We start from the raw sequence: 21,815 nt of genomic DNA, 5'->3' as shown, positions 1-21,815 counted from the left end.
AAGTAAAAAAAAAAAAAAAAAGGAATTATCTCTATTAGCAAAAATAAAAAGTAGGGAATAACTGAATAAATTATGACAAATCAACTGGAATGCCAGGCTGCCATTTCAAGGGATAATTATGAAAATTACGTAGGGACATGGAGACATGTTATGAACGTCATGTTAGGTGACTAAAGCAAAATACACTTGTGTGCCTGGGTAAAAACGTGTTGGCACATGGACAGCCGCATGACGGCCACAGGGATGAGAGAACATGGGGGCCTTATTTCTCCTAACGGTCTGCTCATGACAATTTAGGTATTCTCCCAAGTGCTACGTGTTTTGTCTGCTGTGCCCCTCATCCCTTCTGAGGCCTTGCTAGCAGAGTGTTAACTCTTGGGAAAGGCCTGGGCCCGGGACACTTCTCTACCAAGACATGAAGAGCCCGCACAGCCTGTGCTGGGCTTTTCACCCTGGGAGGGACTATCTTTCCGTCTCAGGCTCAGTGTGCGCTCCAGGGTTCTGCTTAAAGCACATACAGCAGTGGCCAAAGGCAGGCCCCCAGCTTCTGTATTTCAGCCCTCACGGGGTTGGGGGGGAGAGGGTGGGGTCCTCCCACGCAGCACAAAGTGGTGCGTGTGCAGCCTCCAGGGCTGCGGATCCACTGGCTGTGGGGTGGTGGATGCTTTGCCGGGAGCTGGATCTGGCACGTGCTCTCTCTCCTCTTCTGCAGTAAGTAGACGCTGTACCGCGTGAGCATGGTGTGTGAGTGGTCTGTCCTCAGCAACCTTGAATCGTGCACTCATCTCTCCCCTGGGGGGCACTTCCCTGCCTTTTAACCTTGACTGCACAGCCTGGTCCCCAGTGAACAGTGAAATCTTAACATTTCTATTTCTACCACGTCTGTCCAAGGCCATCTAGGCTTTTTCTATCATGTCCCTGAAAGACCTTCCAGCCTCTTCCCATTGCCCCATGCCAAAGCCACTTCCATATTTTTAGGTATTTGTTACAGCTTCCCCTGCTTCTCAGCACCAAGATCTGTATGAGTTTCCTGTGGCCACTGTAACAAATTACCACACATTTAGTGGATTAAAACCACACAAATGTATTACCTGACAGTTCTGGAGGTCATAAGTCTGACAAGGGTCTCAGTGGGCTTAAATCAAGGTGTCGCCTTTCTGGAGGCTGTAAGGAAAGGCCATTTCTCTGCCTTTTCCAGCTTCTAGAAGCCTTCCCCCATCTTCAAGGCCAACAATATCAGACTGAATCTTTCTCATGCTGCCATCTTTCTGGTTCTTCCTGCCCCCTGTGATTACATTAGTCCCACCTGAATAATCCACGGCAGTCTCCCATCTCAGGGTTAGCAGACCACAGTTATCTCTCAGTTTGTTCCTAAGGACTCTCGAATGCCAGTCCGCTCGATCTTTCCACTTTATCAGCCGAATTCCGTATCCTTTTGGCAGAAATCACAATACCTAGTCACAATGCTTACAGTCTAATAACATTGATTCAACGCTGTATGCCTCCCCTCCTCTCTCTGAGTCAACCGCAGCAACAAAGTCAAGCTGATGGCAAAACCAAGCTCCTTCCTGCTGTTCCTTCTGCTTGAAACATTCCTCCCCCAGGTCTCAGGTCAAATGCCACCTCCCTGGGGAGGTCCTCACTAGGACCACCCTTTCGAAAGTAACCCACACCCCTCACCTGGCACTCTCCACCGCTTTCCGCTGAGCACTATCTGAAATGACCTCCAGTATTTGCTTACTTGTATTTTTGACCATTGGATCCATTACATCCACTGCCTGGCACATAGTAGGTGCTCAACAAATATTTGTTGAATGAATGAATGTCCTTGATTCATGATGCTCCCTCACCCACTACCCTCCAAACATCTTATCCTCCCTTGCTATACAAATCTCACCCATTCTTAGAGGCTCAGCTCACCACCTTTTCCTTGAAGACCACTCCAGGTCACGTCCATTCAGTCAACGTTTACTAAGTGCCAACAAGTGTCAAGCTCCCTATCAGGCACTGGAGCTGCTCGGATGGTTAATGCTCAGAGCAGACTCAAAACTAGATACAACAGTCTTCTGTCAATTCTTATTGCCCCGTAATTCCTTTTTGCATGTGGTTTGCATCTTCCTGCCTAGACTGTAAATTCCTTGAAGACAGCAGATGCCATATAGGCAACTCTGCCGTGTCCCAGTGCTGAGCTGAATGTTGGGCGACTGAAGAGCCCTCAGCAGCACTCGATCAGCTGGTTAAGGAATAACAGGCGAGGGGAGGAAGAGGAACTGTCCACGGGTAAGAGAACCAAACCACCACACACTTTAACGATGAAACCCATGCAAGTGAGGGTCAGAATGGCAGCTGCCTGCCGCCTCATTCTTCCTCTGGGAACTGAGGAACCAGCCCTCGAGGAAGCGGATTGAAGATGGCAAGACTCTGTGTCACTTTCATTCCAAAGTGGGACTTCAGACTCTGCCCTCCAAGCTCTTCCGTAACAAACATCGCCAGGGTTGCTGCCCTCCCATTCCTGAAGTCTGTCTTCTGCGGGTTAAGTGACACCAGAACAGAGGGCAACGTAGTGAGGTTTCCATGAAGCAAAATCTATTCAATTTAAAGGACTGAAATTTATTCTGTGGTCACATCTTCCCTATATAGTAAAATGCCCTTTCTTTTAAATCACCTACTTCTCATTATGATAGTAGTTGAGAGTTATTATTATTATTTTAGGTTTTTTTTCTTTTTTTTTGGCCATACCACGCAGTGTGGGATCTTAGTTCCCTGACCAGGGATTGAACCCACGCCCTCGGTAGTGAAAGCACGGAGTCCTAACCACTGGACCACCAGGGAATTCCCTATTTTAGGTTTTTACTTACAAAATAAAAAGTAGGCAGCCCAATGCTAGTTCACCCAGTTTTGGTCTGTGAAATCCAGAAGCGTGGAAACCACTGGTGAAAGATACCCGCCTCATGGGGTTATGAACGTGTTGCCTTGGGGCTGGCAACTCGTCCAATTATGCTCTCCCTACATCAGCTCAGCCTCACGCTGCTCTGCTCTCGCACTTAAAATCCTCCCGGCCAAGACTCATCGATTCAAAACAACACTCAGTGAGCCCTGCCGCGTGCTCTTGGCACCGTGGATACACAGCAGCGAACAAACAGGGTCTGTAGCCCCTCACCGCCATCTCTCTCACTTGCTAACTGCCCTGACCTTGACTGACCTTGATCAGCATCCACGGACCTCCCATCTCCTGACATTTTCTAATGGAGTGACTCTTTAAATTGCAAATCAGATCAGAATTGTCGGACTCAAGTCAACCAGTGACTTCCCGTCACGTTCAGAATAAAATCCCCAGTCCTCCCGGTGGCCTGCTGAGTCTCTGCCAGCCACCGCCTTCCTTTCCCTCTCTGCTCCGGCTCCACCGACCTCCCTCCCGAGCTGCGGCCAGCCCTCTCTCACTTCAGGACCGTTTGCACCAGGCCGGTGCTTGTGCAGATTCTCTTGTGGCCGCCCCCTCTCTCCCTCCCTCAGAGAGGCCTTCCTCCCCCTCCCTGGAAAGCAGCCGTTCTCCACCTGTCACCCTCACACTACTCGATTTTTCTTTATCGCACCTCTCACTCAGTGACATGGTTTTCTTCACTGTTGCAGCCCCAGTGCCTGGAACACAGTAGATGCTTGATAAGTATGTGTGTTTCCCCTAAATCTACATCCTTGCTCTTCTGGCTTCAGAGCCATACGGTCAACTTCCTTCTAGATGTCTGCCGTGTGTTCCGTGAGCTCCCCCATCTCAACAGGTCCAAAAATGTTAGTCTTCTCCCAAAACCTGCCACTCCGCTCCCCAAACCATTCGCCATTGGCCCCTGTTAGAAACCTGGCACGTATGCCAGATGCCTCACCTACAGTGGCCGAGTGGCCCCTAAATCCCACCAAGTCTCTCTGAATTCTCCCTCACTTCTTGGCCTCACCACTGCTGGCTTTGCAGGGCCCTCATTATTTCTCACCAATCGGTCTCCCTCCCCAAGTCCTGCCTGGTCTTGTTACTGCAACCGCACTCTCTGAAACTCAACAGTCACGTACCACCAGGTTTATCTTTTTTTTTTTTGGCTGCGTTGGGTCTTCGTTGCTGCGCACGGGCTTTCTCTAGTTGCCGTGAGCGAGCAGGGGCTACTCTTCGTTATGGTGTGCGGGCTTCTCACTGCGGTGGCTTCTCTTGTTGCTGAGCACGGGCTCTAGGCGGGCAGGCTTCAGTAGTTGTGGCACGTGGGCTCAGTAGTTGTGGCGCTTGGGCTTAGTTGCTGCACTATGTGGGATCTTTCCAGACCTGGGATCGAACTTGTGTCCCCTGCATTGGTAGGCGGATTCTTAACCACTGCGCCACCAGGGAAGTCCCGCCACCTTTACCTGGAGGACGAGGTTCAGGCTCAGTGTGGCTCACAGGGACCTACAGGATCTAGTTCGGGCTTTCTGGCTTCACGTTCACACCAAGCTACCTGGCGTTCCCCTCAAACCCTCTCATCTCTCTGTGCTGTTCCTCGCCTGGAATGACCATTCTTCTCTTTCCTACTGCATTTTCTCCTGGAGAAATCCTTTTTGTCTTTCCTAATTCGCCATCTTCCTTCTGTGCAACCAGAGCACCAGGCCCATCTCTTTCTCCTCCTGTTGTATTTTACCAACCCATGTAAATCCACATATCTATAAATATTTCTATGTGTAGCCGCCTGTGTCTATATTCAGCTGAACAATATCTCCAACTCTCGTCTATTACCACATAGATCATTCTAGACTCTCTCGGCTTATCTGTAATTTCTCACTGCGACTGTGAGATGGTTCCCAGTATCTGCCATCCACTTACTTGTTTAATCCCAGTATTCATGTAGAGTGGTCTCTCACTGTATTTTCCCTGTGTGTTTGTCTACAAGATCAACATTCACTCCCAAACACTTAAAAATAACTAAGTGCTTAATACACACCAGGCACTGATCTAAAAGCTACAAGCATAGTATTTAATTCTCATAACCAACCATGTGAGGCATTTACTATTAGCTCAACCAAAAGGGAAACCGAGGTACAGAAAAACCAAATAAGTTGTCCAAGTGGCTCAATTACTAAGTGGCAGAACCATGGTTGACCCCAGAGAATAGACACACAGAATCATGAACTCCAGGGCCTCCCCTGGGTTAAGGGTGCTGCAGGTAACATGAGCTGAATTAATAATGCCACAGTCCCTTAATTCTGACATTCTGGCCTTACTGTTTCTCAGCACTGCAAGCTGCCATCTATGGTTGTTTTCTGTGCCCCCTCACACTGTAGGTCCCTGTGGCAGAAGTTAAGGATGGTTCAACCACAGCATTGTGCTCTTTAATTTGTCTGGGCCTTCACTACTTTTGTAAGTCATGGAATTCACCACCTGGGGAATCCCCATTCCACCCCCACGAAAGCTGCTCCCAACCCCACCTCTGTCCCACCCGGCCTCTGGCCTCTGCCTCCCTAACTCCCAGGAGATTTCACATCCTGTCAGAAGCCTTTCAGCAGGTGGTCCCTGCACTTTCCTTTCCTACGCCTCAGTTTTCTCCACCTTTTTGTACACGCCCTCTTCACACACACCCCTCTATGAAAGCCTCTAGCTCTGCTGTGTGTAGGGGGCACTGCCTCCTTCTCCCGACACCCTTCCCGGTCTACCTTCAGGGCCCCTCGGTGTTCGCTATGCACCTTCAGGGCCCCTCGGTGTTTGCTATGCACCTTCAGGACCCCTTGGTGTTCGCTATGCACCTGAACACATGCAGAGGCTTCCCCAACCTTAAGTCTTAAAAATCACAACTTTGCGACCACCTCATCTCTCACTCCTCTCCTTCTTTCAGCAAATATCATCTGAGGGGCCTCCTCCATGCCAGGTTCTTTTAGGCGGTGGGGATTCCGGGATAAACACAACTGGCCAAACCCTTGCCCTGAAGGGGCTGACACTCCAGTGCAGCCGAGCTGCTTGAAGGAGCAGGGAATGCCCCCCTGCCCTCCACCGGCTCACAGAAAAGCAGCACATCTTGGTGAAAAGTGATCATATTTGTTTTATTGAGTATACAGAGGCAATTCTATTGTCCTCTAATAATATAATTTGGGAACAATAATCTCTGACTTGGTTAAAGTCTCCATAGGGACCTGCTTCCCAGATTCCTAGACATCATTACTTGTGACATCATACTTTTCAAAACTAGTGTTTCTGGAGATGGATCTCACAAGAGGATGGATTCCACCCTGAACACGTGCCCGTGGCCCCCGGAAGACTACGGGACTGGAGAAGAATTAGTTTCTTTGGCCACATTTGATTCCTTCCATCTCAACACCACGGTAATGGTTTTCATTATAAGAGCCGGTGTTGCCAGGAGCCACACAATGGCTGACCCAGCATGGTTGAGGGACAGCTGCCCGGCATGCCTTGGGGTTGGTGACGGGTCAATCTGGAAAGAGACAGCCTGGCTTTAAGAACTGCACAGAAGCCCTTACGACAGTCCCATCAGGGCCTGTCCTCCACACCGGACTTGTCCTAGTTCTGGATTCATAGCCCAGGAGGGAAGCTCCACGCAGACCTGATTAACAGGCTCCTGCTCTCGAGTTACAGCCCCGCAGTAGAGGGCGGAAAGTCCTTTAGCTCCTCCTTTTCTGGGTGCACCTCTGACACTTTGTTCATCTTGCTGAAGATCTGACTGATTTCTATGAAGGTCTTCGACTTGGTCTCGGGGACAACCAGGAAGGTGTAGATGGTGGTGAGAAGACATATCACGGCAAAAATGATAAAGCTGTAAGCTCCGAGGCCCACCTGTGGGAGGGGAGAGGGTCCACGTTCTTGAAAAGGTTCTCGATTTACTGTTTGAGTATTTTGTGCATCTGGGGCCCCTGGGTCGCACTTACTTGAATGAATGGGAAGATCAAGCCCACAGTGAAGTTGGAGAGCCAGTGGACACTGCCCCCCACCATGTAGGCAGACGGCCGGGAGGACTGCAGGAAGATCTCGGTGATGAGCAGAGCGGGGATAGGACCTGGGGAAGAAGAGGAAGAGCTGTCTTCCCTGCCGGCCGAGCAAGCCCACAAAGGGTCCTGGAGCCCCTGCCCGTGCAAGGTTCCAGGGGCATCCGGCCCAAGGCTGAGCAGTGCGTCTCCAGGACTCCTGGTCTCGTGGAGAAGCAGTGTGAGAAGGCCCCTAGCAAGAGTCGGGCACAACAGGCGACATCCTGTGATGTCCCTAAAGGGGGCCCATGACCACCTGTAAGACTCTCTGTGCCAACCGCACGGGCACCGTGCTCCAGCCTACACAGGCTGCTTAACTGTCCTCGCTCTAGTCATGCTCTGCCCAAGCCCCTCTGCCACAAGGACACAGGCAGAGAAGCCATTTGGGCCGAATTCGTCCCTCCCTGGAGCCTCTCTAAGGAGCTCAGGCCAGAAGTTTCTAGGGCTGGTGGTACAGGACAGGGGCAGTGAAACCACAGAACCAGCTCTGGGGTACATACTGGGCCCAAGGGCATGTCCTATGACATAGGAGATGATGCAGGCGATGCTGACGTAGGGCATCCAGGATACTGTGTCCTGTGGGGAGAAAACAGAGTTGGATCACATCTGGCAAAGCGGAGACAACCTGGGACGGGAGCGTCAGGACTCTCGGTTCCCGGAGGGCCAGTAGCTCTGCCTGGGTTGGGAAGGCGGGCGCCTGGCACCCCTCTTCTACAAGCAGCGCCACCTGGATGCCCCTGGAATATCGGCAGGAAGTGGGCGATGCGCTGCTGGGGCGGGGATCGGGGCTGCACGTGATCCCCAGGCAGCGGACTCGCCGTGATAACGCGCATGCGCACGAGGGCGCGCGGCACCCCAGGCCGCACCTTCCTCACCTGCAGAGCCAGGGCGGCCGTCAGCACGCAGCAGGCGGTGCAGCAGATGGAGAAGCCTAGGAGGAGAAGGACTCTCCTCCCCAGGAGCTCCACCACGAAAACCTGGAGGGAAAGGGCGAGGAAAAGTGGGAGGCTCAGCCGGCTCACCTGCCCTGTGCGCCCACCCGCCCGTGTGTGTGTGTGTGTGTCCTTGAATGGCCAGCGGGCCACCGCACTGCCCAGTCCAGGGGCCCCATTTGTCACGCGGTGGCCCTGGCACAGGTGGTGGTCCCCAGTGTGAGACGTTGGAGAAGAGCCACGTCTCACGGCGTAGCTTCCAGAGTGGACGGTGGGGACGGGTCTCCATCTTTGGGGCCACAGGCTACCGCCCCCCCCAAGAGACAGGCTGTCATCTGAGGACAGCCCAGAGGCTAGAGAGGAGGGGACCGAGGGGCACGTCGCCACCGAGATCCGGGCTCCTTCCTGGGCCAAGACTCCCCACTCTCAAGGTGCCCGGGGACACTCACGGCGCAGACGGTCATCAGCACGTTGACTGCGCCTGTGCCCACCGTCACATACTGGACATCCTGTGCTCTCACCCCAGCGCTCAGGTAGATCTGGTCTGCGTAGTAGTAGATCTGGAAGGCCACCCCCGAGGCTGGTGAGGCCGGCCGGGCAGCCTGGACCCCTCGGCGGATGCCTCCCCCCACCCGCCCCCGTGCCTGCCCGCTGCCCCGGCCCCGGCTGCCCTGGTACCGCGTTCACTCCCGACAGCTGCTGGCCGCCCATGAGGACGACGATGGAGATGACCTGCCACCGCAGGGACCTCTTTCTGAGCAGCTGCAGCACGGAGATGAAGCCCGCGGCCTTCTCGGCCTTGTCCTCCTCCCGCATCTCCTCCGTCTCGGCGTCCACGTCGTCCCAGCCGCGCAGCCTCCTCAGCGCTGGGGGAGGGAGCAGAGGGGGCGCTGGGGGCTGAACCGCGCACCCCCCTCCCCCTGGCAAAGATGCCGCAACCTGCGTCCTTTCTCCTGGTCTCCCGGGAAAGCCTTACCGTTTTTGGCAGCCGCTTCATCTTTCTTCTGAATCAGCAGGTACCTGGGGCTCTCGGGGAAGAAGGGCAACAGAAGGAGCTGCAGTGCCGCGGGGACCCCGGTCACCCCGAGGAGGATGGGCCAGCCTGCAAGGAAACCAGTCTTAGGTGAGAGCTGGCGCCCCAGCCTCCTCTCCTGCTTCTCTCCGCCTCCTGCCCCACGGAGCCGCTCTGGCCCATCATCCTGATTGGTTTTCTTTGGAGCTGGAACACAGGCTGGGGGTCGGGGTTGGGGGCAGGGCCTTTATCTTTCTCACTCTTCTGTCCCCAGCACCTAGGATGGTGCCTAACGAAGAGCGGACACTCTAAATACTTAGAGAATGGATGCTGATGAATAGCCACTACCCACCTGTCAGATGGACAAAGTGAAAAATTCTGACAACACCAAGCGCTGACGAGAATGTGGGCAGGTGGGAAGTGTCCACACCGCTCTGTGGACACGTGGCATCTTTAGGGGACAGTCTGGCAGGAGCTAGTGGTGCTGGACACCCACATGCTCTAACCCAGCAGTCCCGCTCAGGAACGCACGCCTGGGCCACCAGGACACCGGAAGGACAAGGGCAGAGCAGCACTGGTTATAGAACCAAAACCCAGAAACAAGGCGAATGTCCACACAGTAGAATGGATGCATAAGTCACGGTTCATTCATAAGATGGAATTTTATACTGTGATGAAAATGAAGCAAGTCAGGACAGGAGCCAGTCCCACCAATGCGATGTTGGGTGCAATGCGGTTCCACACAATGTGCTTCCATTGTATTAAGTCCGGAAATGGAAAATTAACTCTATCTTCTAGAAAAGTGGTGAAACTATAGGGAAGAGTAAGGATGCGATGATCATAAATGTTGGCACAATGGCTCCCTTTGGGGGCGGGAAGGCTGTGATTGAGGGGCGCACAGGGGGCTGGCGTAGTTCTAGTTCTGGACCCTTATATATGTTACATCACACGATAAAAACGGTTAAATAAGTGAATGAGTGGTTCAGGCTCCTTCTAGGAGCTGTGAACGCCCGACTCACCTCCTTTTCTCCTATGCAGGAGGTGATAACTGCAGACATCAGCGTGCCAGGCACTAGAGTCTAATGGCTTTTCACATGTAGCCCACTTCCCCATTATAGCAATGTCAGGAGGCAGGTACCAGGATCAACCCCATGTTACACCTGCAAACACTGAGGCCTGGAGGGCATGTAGCTCCCTTGCCCAAGATCAGTTATTTAGGAGCAAAGCTGAGATTTGAACTCAGGCACATTGAACCCTGAATCCCCATCCTCCCAACCTTCTCCCACCTCTTGGCTCTGAATCCAGGGCCTAGCTGATCCGGGTCCCGCTTCTATCACCCTTGCACAGACTACAGCGAGTATGGACGTGCCTGCCGTTCGGGCCGTTGCCGTCTGCCTTCTGGCCCCCACCCCACCCCCTACATTGAAACTCTTCTCATGAGATCTCAGTGACCCCTAACTGCCAAATCCAGACACCCTGTTCCGATCGTGACCCCCATGATTTCTATGCAGCCTTTGTGCTGTGACTGCCCACGCACTTCCAAGAACCCTGACACTGTTCTCTCTGGCCTTCCTTCCTTCCTGCCATCCTTCCTTCCTTCTTCACTGAGCACCTAGTATGTGCCATGAATTGTGCTGGAGAGTCAAAGATGAGGAAGGCCAAGCCCTGCCCTCCACACTCTTGTCTAAAGGAGGGTACCGATGGCTGAATAGTCATCATAAAGGATGGAGGGACAAAGTGAAAGTCCACCACAACACCTGCGGCTCCCTGCATGCCCAAAGAACTTTATGCTTCCATCCCCTCTGCCCACATCTGGAATGCTGGTCCTACCCGCCCCCACAAGCCCAGGCCCTCTCTGAGACCCCCTCCCTGGGTGGAACCATGGCTCCCTCCCACACACCACAGAGCACTTCGCAGGTGCCAGGGATCCGTGGCTGTTTCTGGGTCCAGCTGGTTGGTTACGTGCCATCACCGGGGGACAGGAACCTAGCTCCTCCACTCCTGGTCCCAGCTCTTTACAAGGGCGATTGAAAGGTGGGAGAGATGGTAGTTAAACTCGGACTCAGGGCTGCACTGCCTGCATTTGTGTCCTAAGGAGACATTGGACATGTGATCCAACTTCTCTATGCCTCAGGTTCTGCACCTGTAAAATGGGTATAATAACAGTACATGCTTCATAGGTTGTTTGGAGGATTAAATGGATTATATAAAAGACTTCGTGTCTGGCCCATCCATTTTGACTGGTGCTTTGTTAGTGGTGATTTCCCTTTCAGAGGTTCGAGACCCAAGACAAAAAAAAAGGGAGGTCACGCAAAAACAACGACAGTTATGAGTTGCTGTGCACCTACTATGTGCCAGGCCCCAGGCTCTTGGGGTGGGTGAGTGTGGCTTCGAAGTCTGGGTCTGGTGTGGATACCGGCCCTGAGGCTCACCACCTCACCCACGGAGGCTGGGTCTTGTGACCCTCTTTCCTGGTCTGTGATGGGATGACCACGGGTCCCTGGGCAGCTGCATTGCTGGGAGGCTCCAGTGCAATGGTGCCGGAGGCCTTAAGCACAGAGCCTGGCACCCTGGTGGCCGTCATTACCACGCCCCGGGTCCCTGTGTGACAGCCACCAAGCAACCAAGAGAAAGATAGCAGCACCTCCTGCTCCCTCACAACTCCCTCCTCCGTGTCCCAAGAGGGACTAGAGAACGTCAGTCTGTCTGTCCCCACCAACTTGTTCAGGCCCGCTCTGGGCAACCTCCAGCTCAGCACCGTGGGGTCAGGGCTGTGCGGGGGCCCCGTCGTTCAGAGAGAAAAGACCAGCTCATAGAACGGGCTGGGGGTCTGAGGTGTCCTGAGCTCACCTTCTTCGTTTGCGAGGAGACTCTGAAGACCCAAGATCTGGGCCGCAAGGATGCCGACGGTGATGAAGAGCTGGGGCACCACCCCCAGGGCCCCCCTCAGGTTCTTAGGGGCCAGCTCCCCTAAGTACATAGGGACGACATTGGAAGACAGACCTGGGAGGGAGGGTGAAATAAAGACACCATCAGGAAACATTAATCTGGCAGGGATGAGCTCTGTCTTCAAACACATTTATTCTTCCTCAGCAATCGCATTAGTTGGGCTGAAACTTTCTCAAAACTGCAAGAGTAAGCAAACAACCCCTCTTGCTATTCTTAGTCTTTTAAACTTTAAGAGAAAATAGTGTGACCAAAGAAGTTCATGGACAGCGCGTTTGCTTCCAGACTGGTGTCACCTGGAGACACAGGCCAGCCGGACCTCAGGTCTTCCCTCCTGATTGGCTTGGTCTCGGAGAGGAAAAGCCCAGGTGTGGTTAGACTATCTCTTCTCTCTTGCTCCTTGGGGGGGAAACCTGTTAATAAAAGGCCAAGGACCCCTGCCCACCAGCTTTACCTTCTGAGACTGTATATTACATAATAAGCTGGTGCATAGACATTGAAGCACAAGCTTTATTTGTCAGTAAACATTGAAAAATTAAATATATATTGTAGACTAACTGCATTCTGGGATTTGTGTAATGACTGAACTACTTCTGAATCCTCAGTATTTGAACTTGTTGGTTTTCCCGTCTTACCGATATCTGACCCCCTTACGAATAGGTGAAACTTAATTTTATAGACTCTAAAGTATTTTCATAGATATTATCCCATTTAGTTCTCCTAAAAGTCCAATGAGAGGTTGGGGGTCTGGGAGGAAGGTCAGGTGGGTTGTTACTGGTCCAAGTATCGCACATGGAGCCAGAGGCAAGCTGATGCTCAGAAAGACGTGGGGTCTGAGAGGGAGGCTGTGGCCAAGGGCAGACCAAGGGCGACAGTGTGGGGTGAGGGGAGGCTGGAGCTGCTGGTGATGGGAGGGTATTTTATAGCACTGAGATAAGGAAACTGACGGCCAAGTTTTCAAGCTCTGCAATTCTGCCCAAGGACATCTCTGCTTAGTATTTTATTTTATTTTTTTTTGGCTTTTTTTTTTTTTAGCATCTTTATTGGAGTATGATTGCTTTACAATGTTGTGTTAGTTTCTGCTGTATAACAAAGTGAATCAGCTATACATATACATATACCCCATATCTCCTCCCTCTTGCATCTCCCTCCCACCCTCCCTATCCCACCCCTCTAGGTGGTCGCAAAGCACCGAGCTGATCTCCCTGTGCTATGTGACTGCTTCCCACTAGCTATCTATTTTACATTTGGTAGTGTATATGTCCATGCCACTCTCACTTCATCCCAGCTTACCCTTCCCCCTCCCCGTGTCCTCAACTCCATTCTCTATGTCTGTGTCTTTATTCTTGTCCTGCCCCTAGGTCTTCAGAACCTTTTTTTTTTTTTTTTTTAGATTCCATATATATGTGTTAGCATACGGTATTTGTTTTTCTCTTTCTGACTTACTTCACTCTGTCTGACAGACTCTAGGTCCATCCACCTCACTACAAATAACTCAATTTCGTTTCCTTTTATGGCTGAGTAATATTCCATCGTATACATGTGCCACATCTTCTTTATCCATTCATCTGTTGATGGACACAGGTTGCTTCCGTGTCCTGGCTATTGTAAATAGAGCTGCAGTGAACATTGTGGTACATGACTCTTTTTGAATTATGGTTTTCTCAGGGTATATGCCCAGTAGTGGGATTCTACTTAATATTTTAAAAGGGACATCACTGTTCATTAATTAATACCAATTCTTTCTGATTTTCAGACAAAGAGGGACAGTCTTTAGAGCAGCTCTTAGGTGTCTTGTGTGGTGGACGGGGGGGACCCTGCAGGCCCAGTGCCCAAAGGGCTATGGAGAAAGCGAGGCCCTCGTGTTGCCCGGTCACCATTCAGGCCCTGGTGGCTGCTTCTCACGGCCAAGTGCTTCTGAACTTAGTTAACAGCAACACCGGAGAGACAAACACCAGGAGGTTTGTGAAGAGATGGGATTCCCTTCATGCTGGTGGAGGACAGTCTCATTCTGTCTTAAAACAACTCCACGGGGCAACCCCCGGCCAGCCTGTTCTGACACCAAAGTCAGAGAAGCAGCTTTTAAAGTTTAAATTCCCTTAGTGAAAGTCTGAAGTGTTCTTATCAAAGATGTTGACTAACAGCAAACCAGCAAACTGAGCATCTGGGGGTCCAAGCTGCATTGACCCTGAACCCCCAAGGTCAGAGTGGCCGTTTACTTCGTTTTTAGGGTGTCTAAGTACCACAGGGCTTGATGACACCCTTTCCTGACTTTTCAGGAAATACGTGAAGGAATGAACAGCAAATAGATTAGACTTCCGCTGGAGTTCTTCAAGTATGACCTGAAGACACAGGGGGTTCCTGACACCTTTCAGGGGGTCTGTGAGATCAAAACTGTTTTCAGAACCGTCCTGAGATGTTACTTGTCCTTTTCATTCTCGTTCCCTGACCAGTTTTCCAGAGATCACATGCCCTCTGACATCACACCAACAGAACACAGAAGCAGGTTTGAGAGTCTGGCCGTCTTCTGTTAAGCCAGACATTCAAGAGATTTGCAAAAACGTCAAGCAATACCACTAAACTATTTTGTTTTAGAAAATAGAATTATTTTCATAAAGACATGTAATGGGCTTGTTATTGTGATCTTAAAATGAATTAATACATTTCTTGGTTACAATTTCTAACATGGTAAATATTGATCAGTATAACGCATACGAGCAAAAGCTCCTTAGAACCCTCAGTCATTTTAAGAGTGTAAAGGGGTCCTGAGGCCAAAAAGTTTGAGAACTGTTGACCAGAAGTCATGCTTATTTAAAAGCAAAGGTTGGTTGGGAATTCCCTGGCAGTCCAGTGATTAGGACTCCATACTTTCACTGCCGAGGGCCTGGGTTGGGGAATTAAGATCCGGAAAGCTGTGTGGCATGGCCAAAAAAAAAAAAAAAAAAGCAAAGGTTGGGATGTTAAACTGTGATTTTTCTATTGGAGCCTAACATTTCTATTTTGGAACCAACTCTGAATTGTTGGCTGTCAGTAGAAACGTGACAGCACCTGCCCACTGCCGACAACTTCTAGGAATCGTCCATTTTTCATAAAGGTGAGCCTGGCTGCAGAGAAAACCTGCAGGAGCAGGGCCAGGCACCTCGGGACTCCTGCCCAGACGGTAGATAAATGTCCAGGTGCTCTCAGGGAAAGCTAGAATGAATGCAGTTTGCCAGGGGGCCCATCAGTCCCTCCTTGAGGTGACCTCTTCTCTCTTCGGGAATCTTGTTTTCCTCTTTATTCCCCAGCCCTGCAATCCCTCGCCACTTCCCCCAATACCAGGCTCCTTGCTGTCTCCTCTATTGTCAGTAAACTCCAGGGAAGGGGTTTGCTGACATCCGGCCAAATTTTCCCTTCTTCATCCCGATCCCCGTGTTTGGAAGGAGAACAAGTCACTTGGCAATGCCACAGCCTGGTGGGGGGGGGGCGAGTGAAGCGCCCAGGGTGCAGCATTTCCAGGGGCGCTTACCCTTGGGGGCCCACCCTGCAGTGCACGGCCCCAAGAGTGGGCACCTCGCTTGCCTCGACGGCCCTGGCCCTTCTGCCTACAGAGGAAGCCAACCTGGAGGAAGGCCACAGCATGGCTGAATCATGTCTCTTCAGTCTGAGGCCATCATGGGGGAATTTTCTATAACCAGGGAAACCCGGCCTGGGCAGAATGGCTTTGGAGAGGTTACTACCATTAACTCTTTTCTGGTAGAGGGATTCATGTATTCGATAATTTCTCAAGCTTTTTTGACCACAACTCACGGTGCAAAATACAGAAATACATTTTACATCCAACTTGGTTCTCACATACGTATAAAGATAAAGAACTGAAACGTTTCAGAAGACAATCCTTATCCTTACTACATGTGACACAGTCTACCCTAGTTAAAAAAAAAAATAAAGAAAATACTGTTTGCTAAACAGATGTCACCACCCACCAACTGATCCTGAGACAGGCTGGGAGCTGGGACCGTTTACTGCAGTGTTTGCACCTGGACAAACATCTCCTTGAGCAACCAGCTACAAAGAAACTATAAGGGACTAAAAATAACTGTGTGCATGTGTAGTTGCGGCAAATTATGGACAAAAAGATACAAAAAGACCAAAAAAAACCCTAACTGTCACCTCTGAAGAGCCAGGAGAAAACACTGGATGTCTGGAGCAAAAGCAGGGTACTGCGCATGCCCCCTGCACTCAACAGCACAGAGGGGTGGGCAAAACGCCTAAGCCACTCCTCTGGCCTGATGCCTGGACACACCTCTTCCCTCACCCTATAAGGAACCAGCTCGCCCCCGCCTCGGGGAGTGAGCAAGGGAATTTGTTACTTGGTTTTGCTCCCTCCTGGGGCCGCAGGGGCCCCAACAAAGGCTTGCCTGAATTTCTTGTCTGGCCTCTAGTCAATTTCTGTTGATTGGGGAAGGCCAAGAACCCTGGTCAGTATCAGTCCCCACCTGCAGTTTAGAAAACATTGAGATAAAGGATTGGTTGGAAGGACCAGTCCGGTCCTAAGATTCTGTATCTCAGTCTTTCAAAGAACAGCTTTCTTCACAGGAAGCTCCACAGTGAAGATCTGCCCGCGGTCCACACACATCCCTATCACGCAGGGGCTTAAGCGTCTACCCACAGCAGAGGTGTAGGAACAGCTTGAACCTGTATGCTTCAGAGACCCCAGATTGGTTCAGACCCCAGGTGCCTGTTCTCCCTCCCTCTGACCATCCCGAATCACAGAATGGTTTACCTGCACATATTCCCACCAAAAGTCTGGACACAATGATCATCTCAAATGACCTGGCAACTTCACTGCATCCCATTAAGATCGCAGGCACGATGGAAAAGATGTTGTTGAACAGCAAGGTTCCTTTTCTGCAGAGGACAAAATACCAGTTGGTTTGGTTTAAGGATTTGCCACTCCTTTAACAAATGTTTGCCGAGCATCTGCTCAGTTACAGCAGTTGCTGTTCTGTTGTTCGATTTGCTGTTGACATAAGATGGATACAGGTCCAGTTCATGGCCTGGTGTGGGAATATTCTCTGTGGGAGCAGATGTAAATGACCCCAGTGCAGAGGGCATCAGTAGTGGGGAACAGAGGGAAAGGCTCGCATATTACAATACAGTAAAGGGTTCTGCAACCACAAACTAACATGATTTTAGTGTAATCTTGAAACCCAGACTGGATGAGGGCATTAAAGGAAAGGTTTAGGCCAATCTCACCTATCAACATAGATGTGAAAATCCTAAGTGAAGTATTAGCCAATTGAATTCAACAGCATATATAAGAATCTTTCAAGGTTAAAAACACCATATTAAAGATTGTACTGGGGAAAAATATAGGATTATCAATTGAAGTAGCAAAGCAAGTCAATAAAATTTGATATGTATCATGATTTAAAAAAAAAACCTTAACAAACTATAAAAATGAGGGAACTTACGTAAGCTGATAAAGGGTATCTCCTGAAAACCTATAAAAAAATCAAACTTGGGCTTCCCTGGTGGCGCAGTGGTTGAGAATCTGCCTGCCAATGCAGAGCACACGGGTTCGAGCCCTGGTCTGGGAAGATCCCACATGCCGCGGAACGACTAGGCCCGTGAGCCACAATTGCTGAGCCTGCGCTTCTGGAGTCTGTGCTCCGCAACAAGAGAGGCCGCGACAGTGAGAGGCCCGCGCACCGCGATGAAGAGTGGCCCCCGCTTGCCGCAACGAGAGAAAGCCCTCACACAGAAACGAAGACCCAACACAGCCATAAATAAATAAATAAATAATTTAAAAAAAAAATCAAACTTAATACAACTTACAAAGCAGTCCAATTTAAGTCAAGATTGGAGTTGGACTTGGGCCCTGGAGAGCCAGACAAAGGCAAAGGGAAAGCTTCTCTGGAGAAGCCCCTCCCATTGGGGTCCCCAGGAGTCCCCCAGCCAGGGACCCCCACCCCCTGAGATGAAGCATCACCATTACAGGACACACAAAACAATCCACCACCTGCAAGAGGCTGCACAAACAAACAGCACAGCTTCAGACAACAGGATTAGATAGAAGCCATAAAATATGCTTTAAATGAGTAGTGTCATAAAATAAGGAATCAAAAGGGTACTATAGAAAGAACAAGAACATATATAAAACAGAACGATCCAAAACAATAGCAAAAAAAGATAGATTTCAAAAGCAAATGAATAAAGTTTAGAAATGAAAAATATAGTCATTGAAATAAAAACGTAGTAGGTGAATTGCAGCTGAGGAAAGAATTAATGAATAGGAAGGCAGACCTGAGGAAGTTACATAGAAAGCAACACAGAGAGAGAGAGAGAAGATGGGAAGTATGACAGATTAAGATAGGGAGCATTATAATATCACTAGTCACAGTAGCCAGAAGGTGGAAGCAACCCAGATGTCCATCGACAGATGAATGGATAAACTAAATGTAGTACATTCATACAACAGAGTATTATTCAGCCTTAAAAAGGAAAGAAATTCTGACACGTGCTACAATATGAATGCACCTTGAGGGCATTAGGCTAAGTGAGATAACTCAGTCACAAAAGGACAAATCTTGTAGGATTCATTCATATGAGGTCCCTACAGTAGTCAAATGCACAGAGACAGAAAGCTGATTGGTGACTTACGGGAAGACAAGAAAGGGGAGTTATTGTTTAATGGGTACATGGTGTCCGTTTTTGTAAGATGAAAAGTTATAGAGATGGGTGGTGGTGATGGTTGCACAACAGTGTGAATGTACTTAATGCCAAAAACCTGTACACTGGACTTCCCTGGTGGTGTAGTGCTTAAGAAGCCACCTGCCAATGCAGGGGACACAGGTTCGAGCCCTGGTCCGGGAAGATCCCACATGTCACGGAGCAACTAAACCCGTGCGTCACAACTTCTGAGCCTGCGCTCTAGAGCCCACGAGCACAACTACTGAGCCCGTGTGCCACAACTACTGAAGCCCACATGCCTAGGGCCCATGCTCTGCAACAAGAGAAGCCACCGCAATAAGGCCGTGCACTGCAAAGAAGAGTAGCCCCCGCTCGCCGCAACTAGAGAAAAGCCTGCACGCAGCAACGAAGACCCAATGCAGCCAAATAAATAAATAAAAATTAAAAAAAAAACAAACCTGTACACTTAAAAGTTGGTTAAAATGGTAAATTTTATGTTATGTATATTTACCACACTTTTTTTTTTTTTTCCGCACCGCGCCACTTGTGGGATCTTAGTTCCCTGACCAGGGATCAAACCCGGGCCCTGGCAGTGAAAGCGTGGAGTCCTAACCACTGAACCACCAGGGAATTCCCACCACAACTTTTGAAAAATAGTTTTTTAAAGAAGTCTTTTTACAGACAACAACAACAACAACAAAGGCACGGAGGAACTTCCAGAAGAATATAGAAAATGGAGGAGAGGAAATATCTGTAGAAATGATGGCTGAAAACTTTCCAGAACGGATGACAAAGACATGAAACCTCAGACAAGGAACCGCCATGAGTTCTGGGATAAATAAATCAGCCACAGCTTGCTCATGAAAAGGAAGATTCAACAGTGTAAGGATGTTTAGTTTTCCTCCAATTAAGTGATAAATCCAAATAAATTCCAAGCAGAACCCTTTTTCAGGGATTTTGATAAGCTGATTTTAAAATTAACACAGAAGACTAAAGGAACATGAATAACTAAGATAAATTTGAGAGCAAGTGATTTTTTACATGGAAAAAAATTAAAATAAAATTGGCCTTCCCTCACCACTCACCTACTAAATACAAAATAAAATTCCAGATCTATCTGGGAAAGACAAAATTGTAAAATTATTTTTTTAATTATAGAAGATTATCTTTATGACGTCTGGTAGGGAAGACTGTCTTAAGACACAAAAAGCAAAAATCATAGATGAGTTAAATGTGATCACTTGAACATTTAAAGATTTTGTATCAAAAAGATACTACATGTACAATTAAAAAATAAAGCAACAGGGCTTCCCTGGTGGCGCAGTGGTTAAGAATCCGCCTGCCAATGCAGGGGACACGGGTCCAAGCCCTGGTCCAGGAAGATCCCACATGCCGTGGAGCAACTAAGCCCATGCACCACAACTATCGAGCCCGCGTGCCACAGCTACTGAGCTCGTGTGCCTAGAGCCCATGCTCCACAAGAGAAGCCACAGCAATGAGAAGCCCGTGCACCGCAACAAGAGTAGCCCCTGCTCGCCGCAACTAGAGAAAGCCCGCGTGCAGCAACGCAGACCCAACAAGCCAAAGAAAGAAATAAAATAAATAAATTTTTAAAAATAATAAATACATAAATAAATAAAGCAACGGATTGAGAAGACATATGCCAGATACAACAGAGTACAATGTGGACATTACTTGCACGACGTGCTCAGAAGTGAAATTTCCTCCCAGCACCCTCTGTGCCTCCTTTTCCCATGTGTGAAAAGGGGATGGGGCTTTTGTAAGGATTAGTGGAATTAATATCCCCTAAAAGCACTTAGGATAGAGCCCGGCAAGTAGGAACCGATCAATTAATTGTTAGCTGCTACTGATATTTAAAGAACACTGATAAATCTTTAAGAAAACCACAAACAACTGAATAGCATTTATCACATTTTCAGTTGGACTAGCAACTGTCAGCTCCATCTTCAGACCAGACGGCTAGCCCTTCACTCAAGAAGCATCCTGCAGATCTGTGACTTGATTGATGTTCTGCCCACCGGCGGTCCACAGGAAGAAGTGTGCGTTCAACACCAACCTCCCAGGAAGACTTCAGGACCTTAGATCCTGAATCACAGCTTGTATGTTTCTATTCTCAGATTCTTTTTGAAAAAGACTGGAGAAGGAACCAAGGTCTGGGGTCTGGCCTTGAGCTCACTAGATCTGTGGCCGAGAACGGGGACTTTACCTCAACCCGCCTCTGTGTGCCCATCCTCGAAGGGAGGGGGTTGGAGGGGAAGAACTCTTAAATACTGTTCATAACAAGGCTGCTTGCTCTCTCGTGCCCATGGCATTTACCAGGGGAGTGGGAGGGCTTAAGGACCTTTCTTGGAATCAAATACAGAATCTCTAATGCTTCTAGAATTAGGGGCAAAGATTTAAGCTCTGCTCTTGCCATTGATGGCACTCACAGTGAGGGTCGCCCTGGGACCACACAGTCTCACACTGAAGGGCTTGACGTTAATCTCAGCCATTTCAGAGTTTTACAGGAATTTAATTTGGGCTACATTTTGCATATTACTGGATTCCAAGGTAAAAGAACAGAGCAGTTATCTTGTGTTCATTTAGGAAGCAGAGTTCAGGAACATCAGTCTATGGTCTACATTGGGCCTGATGTCTTGGCCATGCCATCTGGCATTTGACTCTTCTAAAGGCCAAAAGGAAGTTTTGGAAAGGACGATTTCAAGGCAAGAGAGGGTGAGAGCGGGAGTGAGTCCTGATATCTGAAGCATTCTCTGCTCTTTCCATGCCCATCCCAGACCCTGAGACCCATGACTCCCCCCCAACTCCAGCCCTGAGACCTTCATTGCCTAAGTCCCCAAACACTTGGTCAATGTCTGGTCTTCTTTTTTTTTTTTTTTTTAATTAATTAATGAATTTATTTATTTATTTTTGGCTGTGTTGGGTCTTCGTTTCTGTGCGAGGGCTTTCTCTAGTTGTGGCGAGCAGGGGCCACTCTTCATCGTGGTGCGCGGGCCTCTCACTGTCGAGGCCTCTCTTGTTGCGGAGCACAAGCTCCAGACGCGCAGGCTCAGTAGTTGTGGCTCACGGGCCTAGTTGCTCCGCGGCATGTGGGATCTTCCCAGACCAGGGCTCAAACCTGTGTCCCCTGCATTGGCAGGCAGATTCTCAACCACTGCGCCACCAGGGAAGCCCAATGTCTGGTCTTCTTAACCACATTAGGAAACAAAAATCATCGCAGCAGTCATTACCTGGTTTTATGATAATGA

The 21,815-nt window shown here is 49.6% G+C and overlaps 1 protein-coding gene across 4 annotated transcripts in view; it reads right to left on the bottom strand.

Moving 5' to 3' along the window:
• Positions 1-6,024: 6,024 nt before the first annotated feature.
• SLC2A5 (solute carrier family 2 member 5) overlaps positions 6,025-21,815 on the bottom strand; it is a 63,950-nt gene continuing 48,159 nt past the window's right edge. For 3 of the 4 annotated variants that reach the window (XM_082461249.1, XM_082461250.1, XM_082461247.1), the window contains 9 exons: positions 16,637-16,761; positions 11,776-11,928; positions 8,890-9,015; positions 8,592-8,779; positions 8,363-8,473; positions 7,857-7,958; positions 7,482-7,557; positions 6,886-7,013; positions 6,025-6,793 (listed from right to left, as the gene is read on the bottom strand). In XM_082461249.1, the coding sequence (XP_082317375.1) occupies positions 6,590-6,793; positions 6,886-7,013; positions 7,482-7,557; positions 7,857-7,958; positions 8,363-8,473; positions 8,592-8,779; positions 8,890-9,015; positions 11,776-11,928; positions 16,637-16,761 (1,213 nt within the window). In that variant the 3' untranslated portion in view covers positions 6,025-6,589. The remainder of the gene's footprint in view (positions 6,794-6,885; positions 7,014-7,481; positions 7,558-7,856; positions 7,959-8,362; positions 8,474-8,591; positions 8,780-8,889; positions 9,016-11,775; positions 11,929-16,636; positions 16,762-21,815) is intronic. The other variant, XM_082461248.1, reaches the window with a different exon arrangement.

Source organism: Balaenoptera physalus (genome assembly GCF_965194825.1).
Source record: "Balaenoptera physalus genome assembly, chromosome: 1".
Taxonomy (NCBI): Eukaryota; Metazoa; Chordata; class Mammalia; order Artiodactyla; family Balaenopteridae; genus Balaenoptera; species Balaenoptera physalus.
This window is presented reverse-complemented; position numbering and strand designations above follow the sequence as displayed.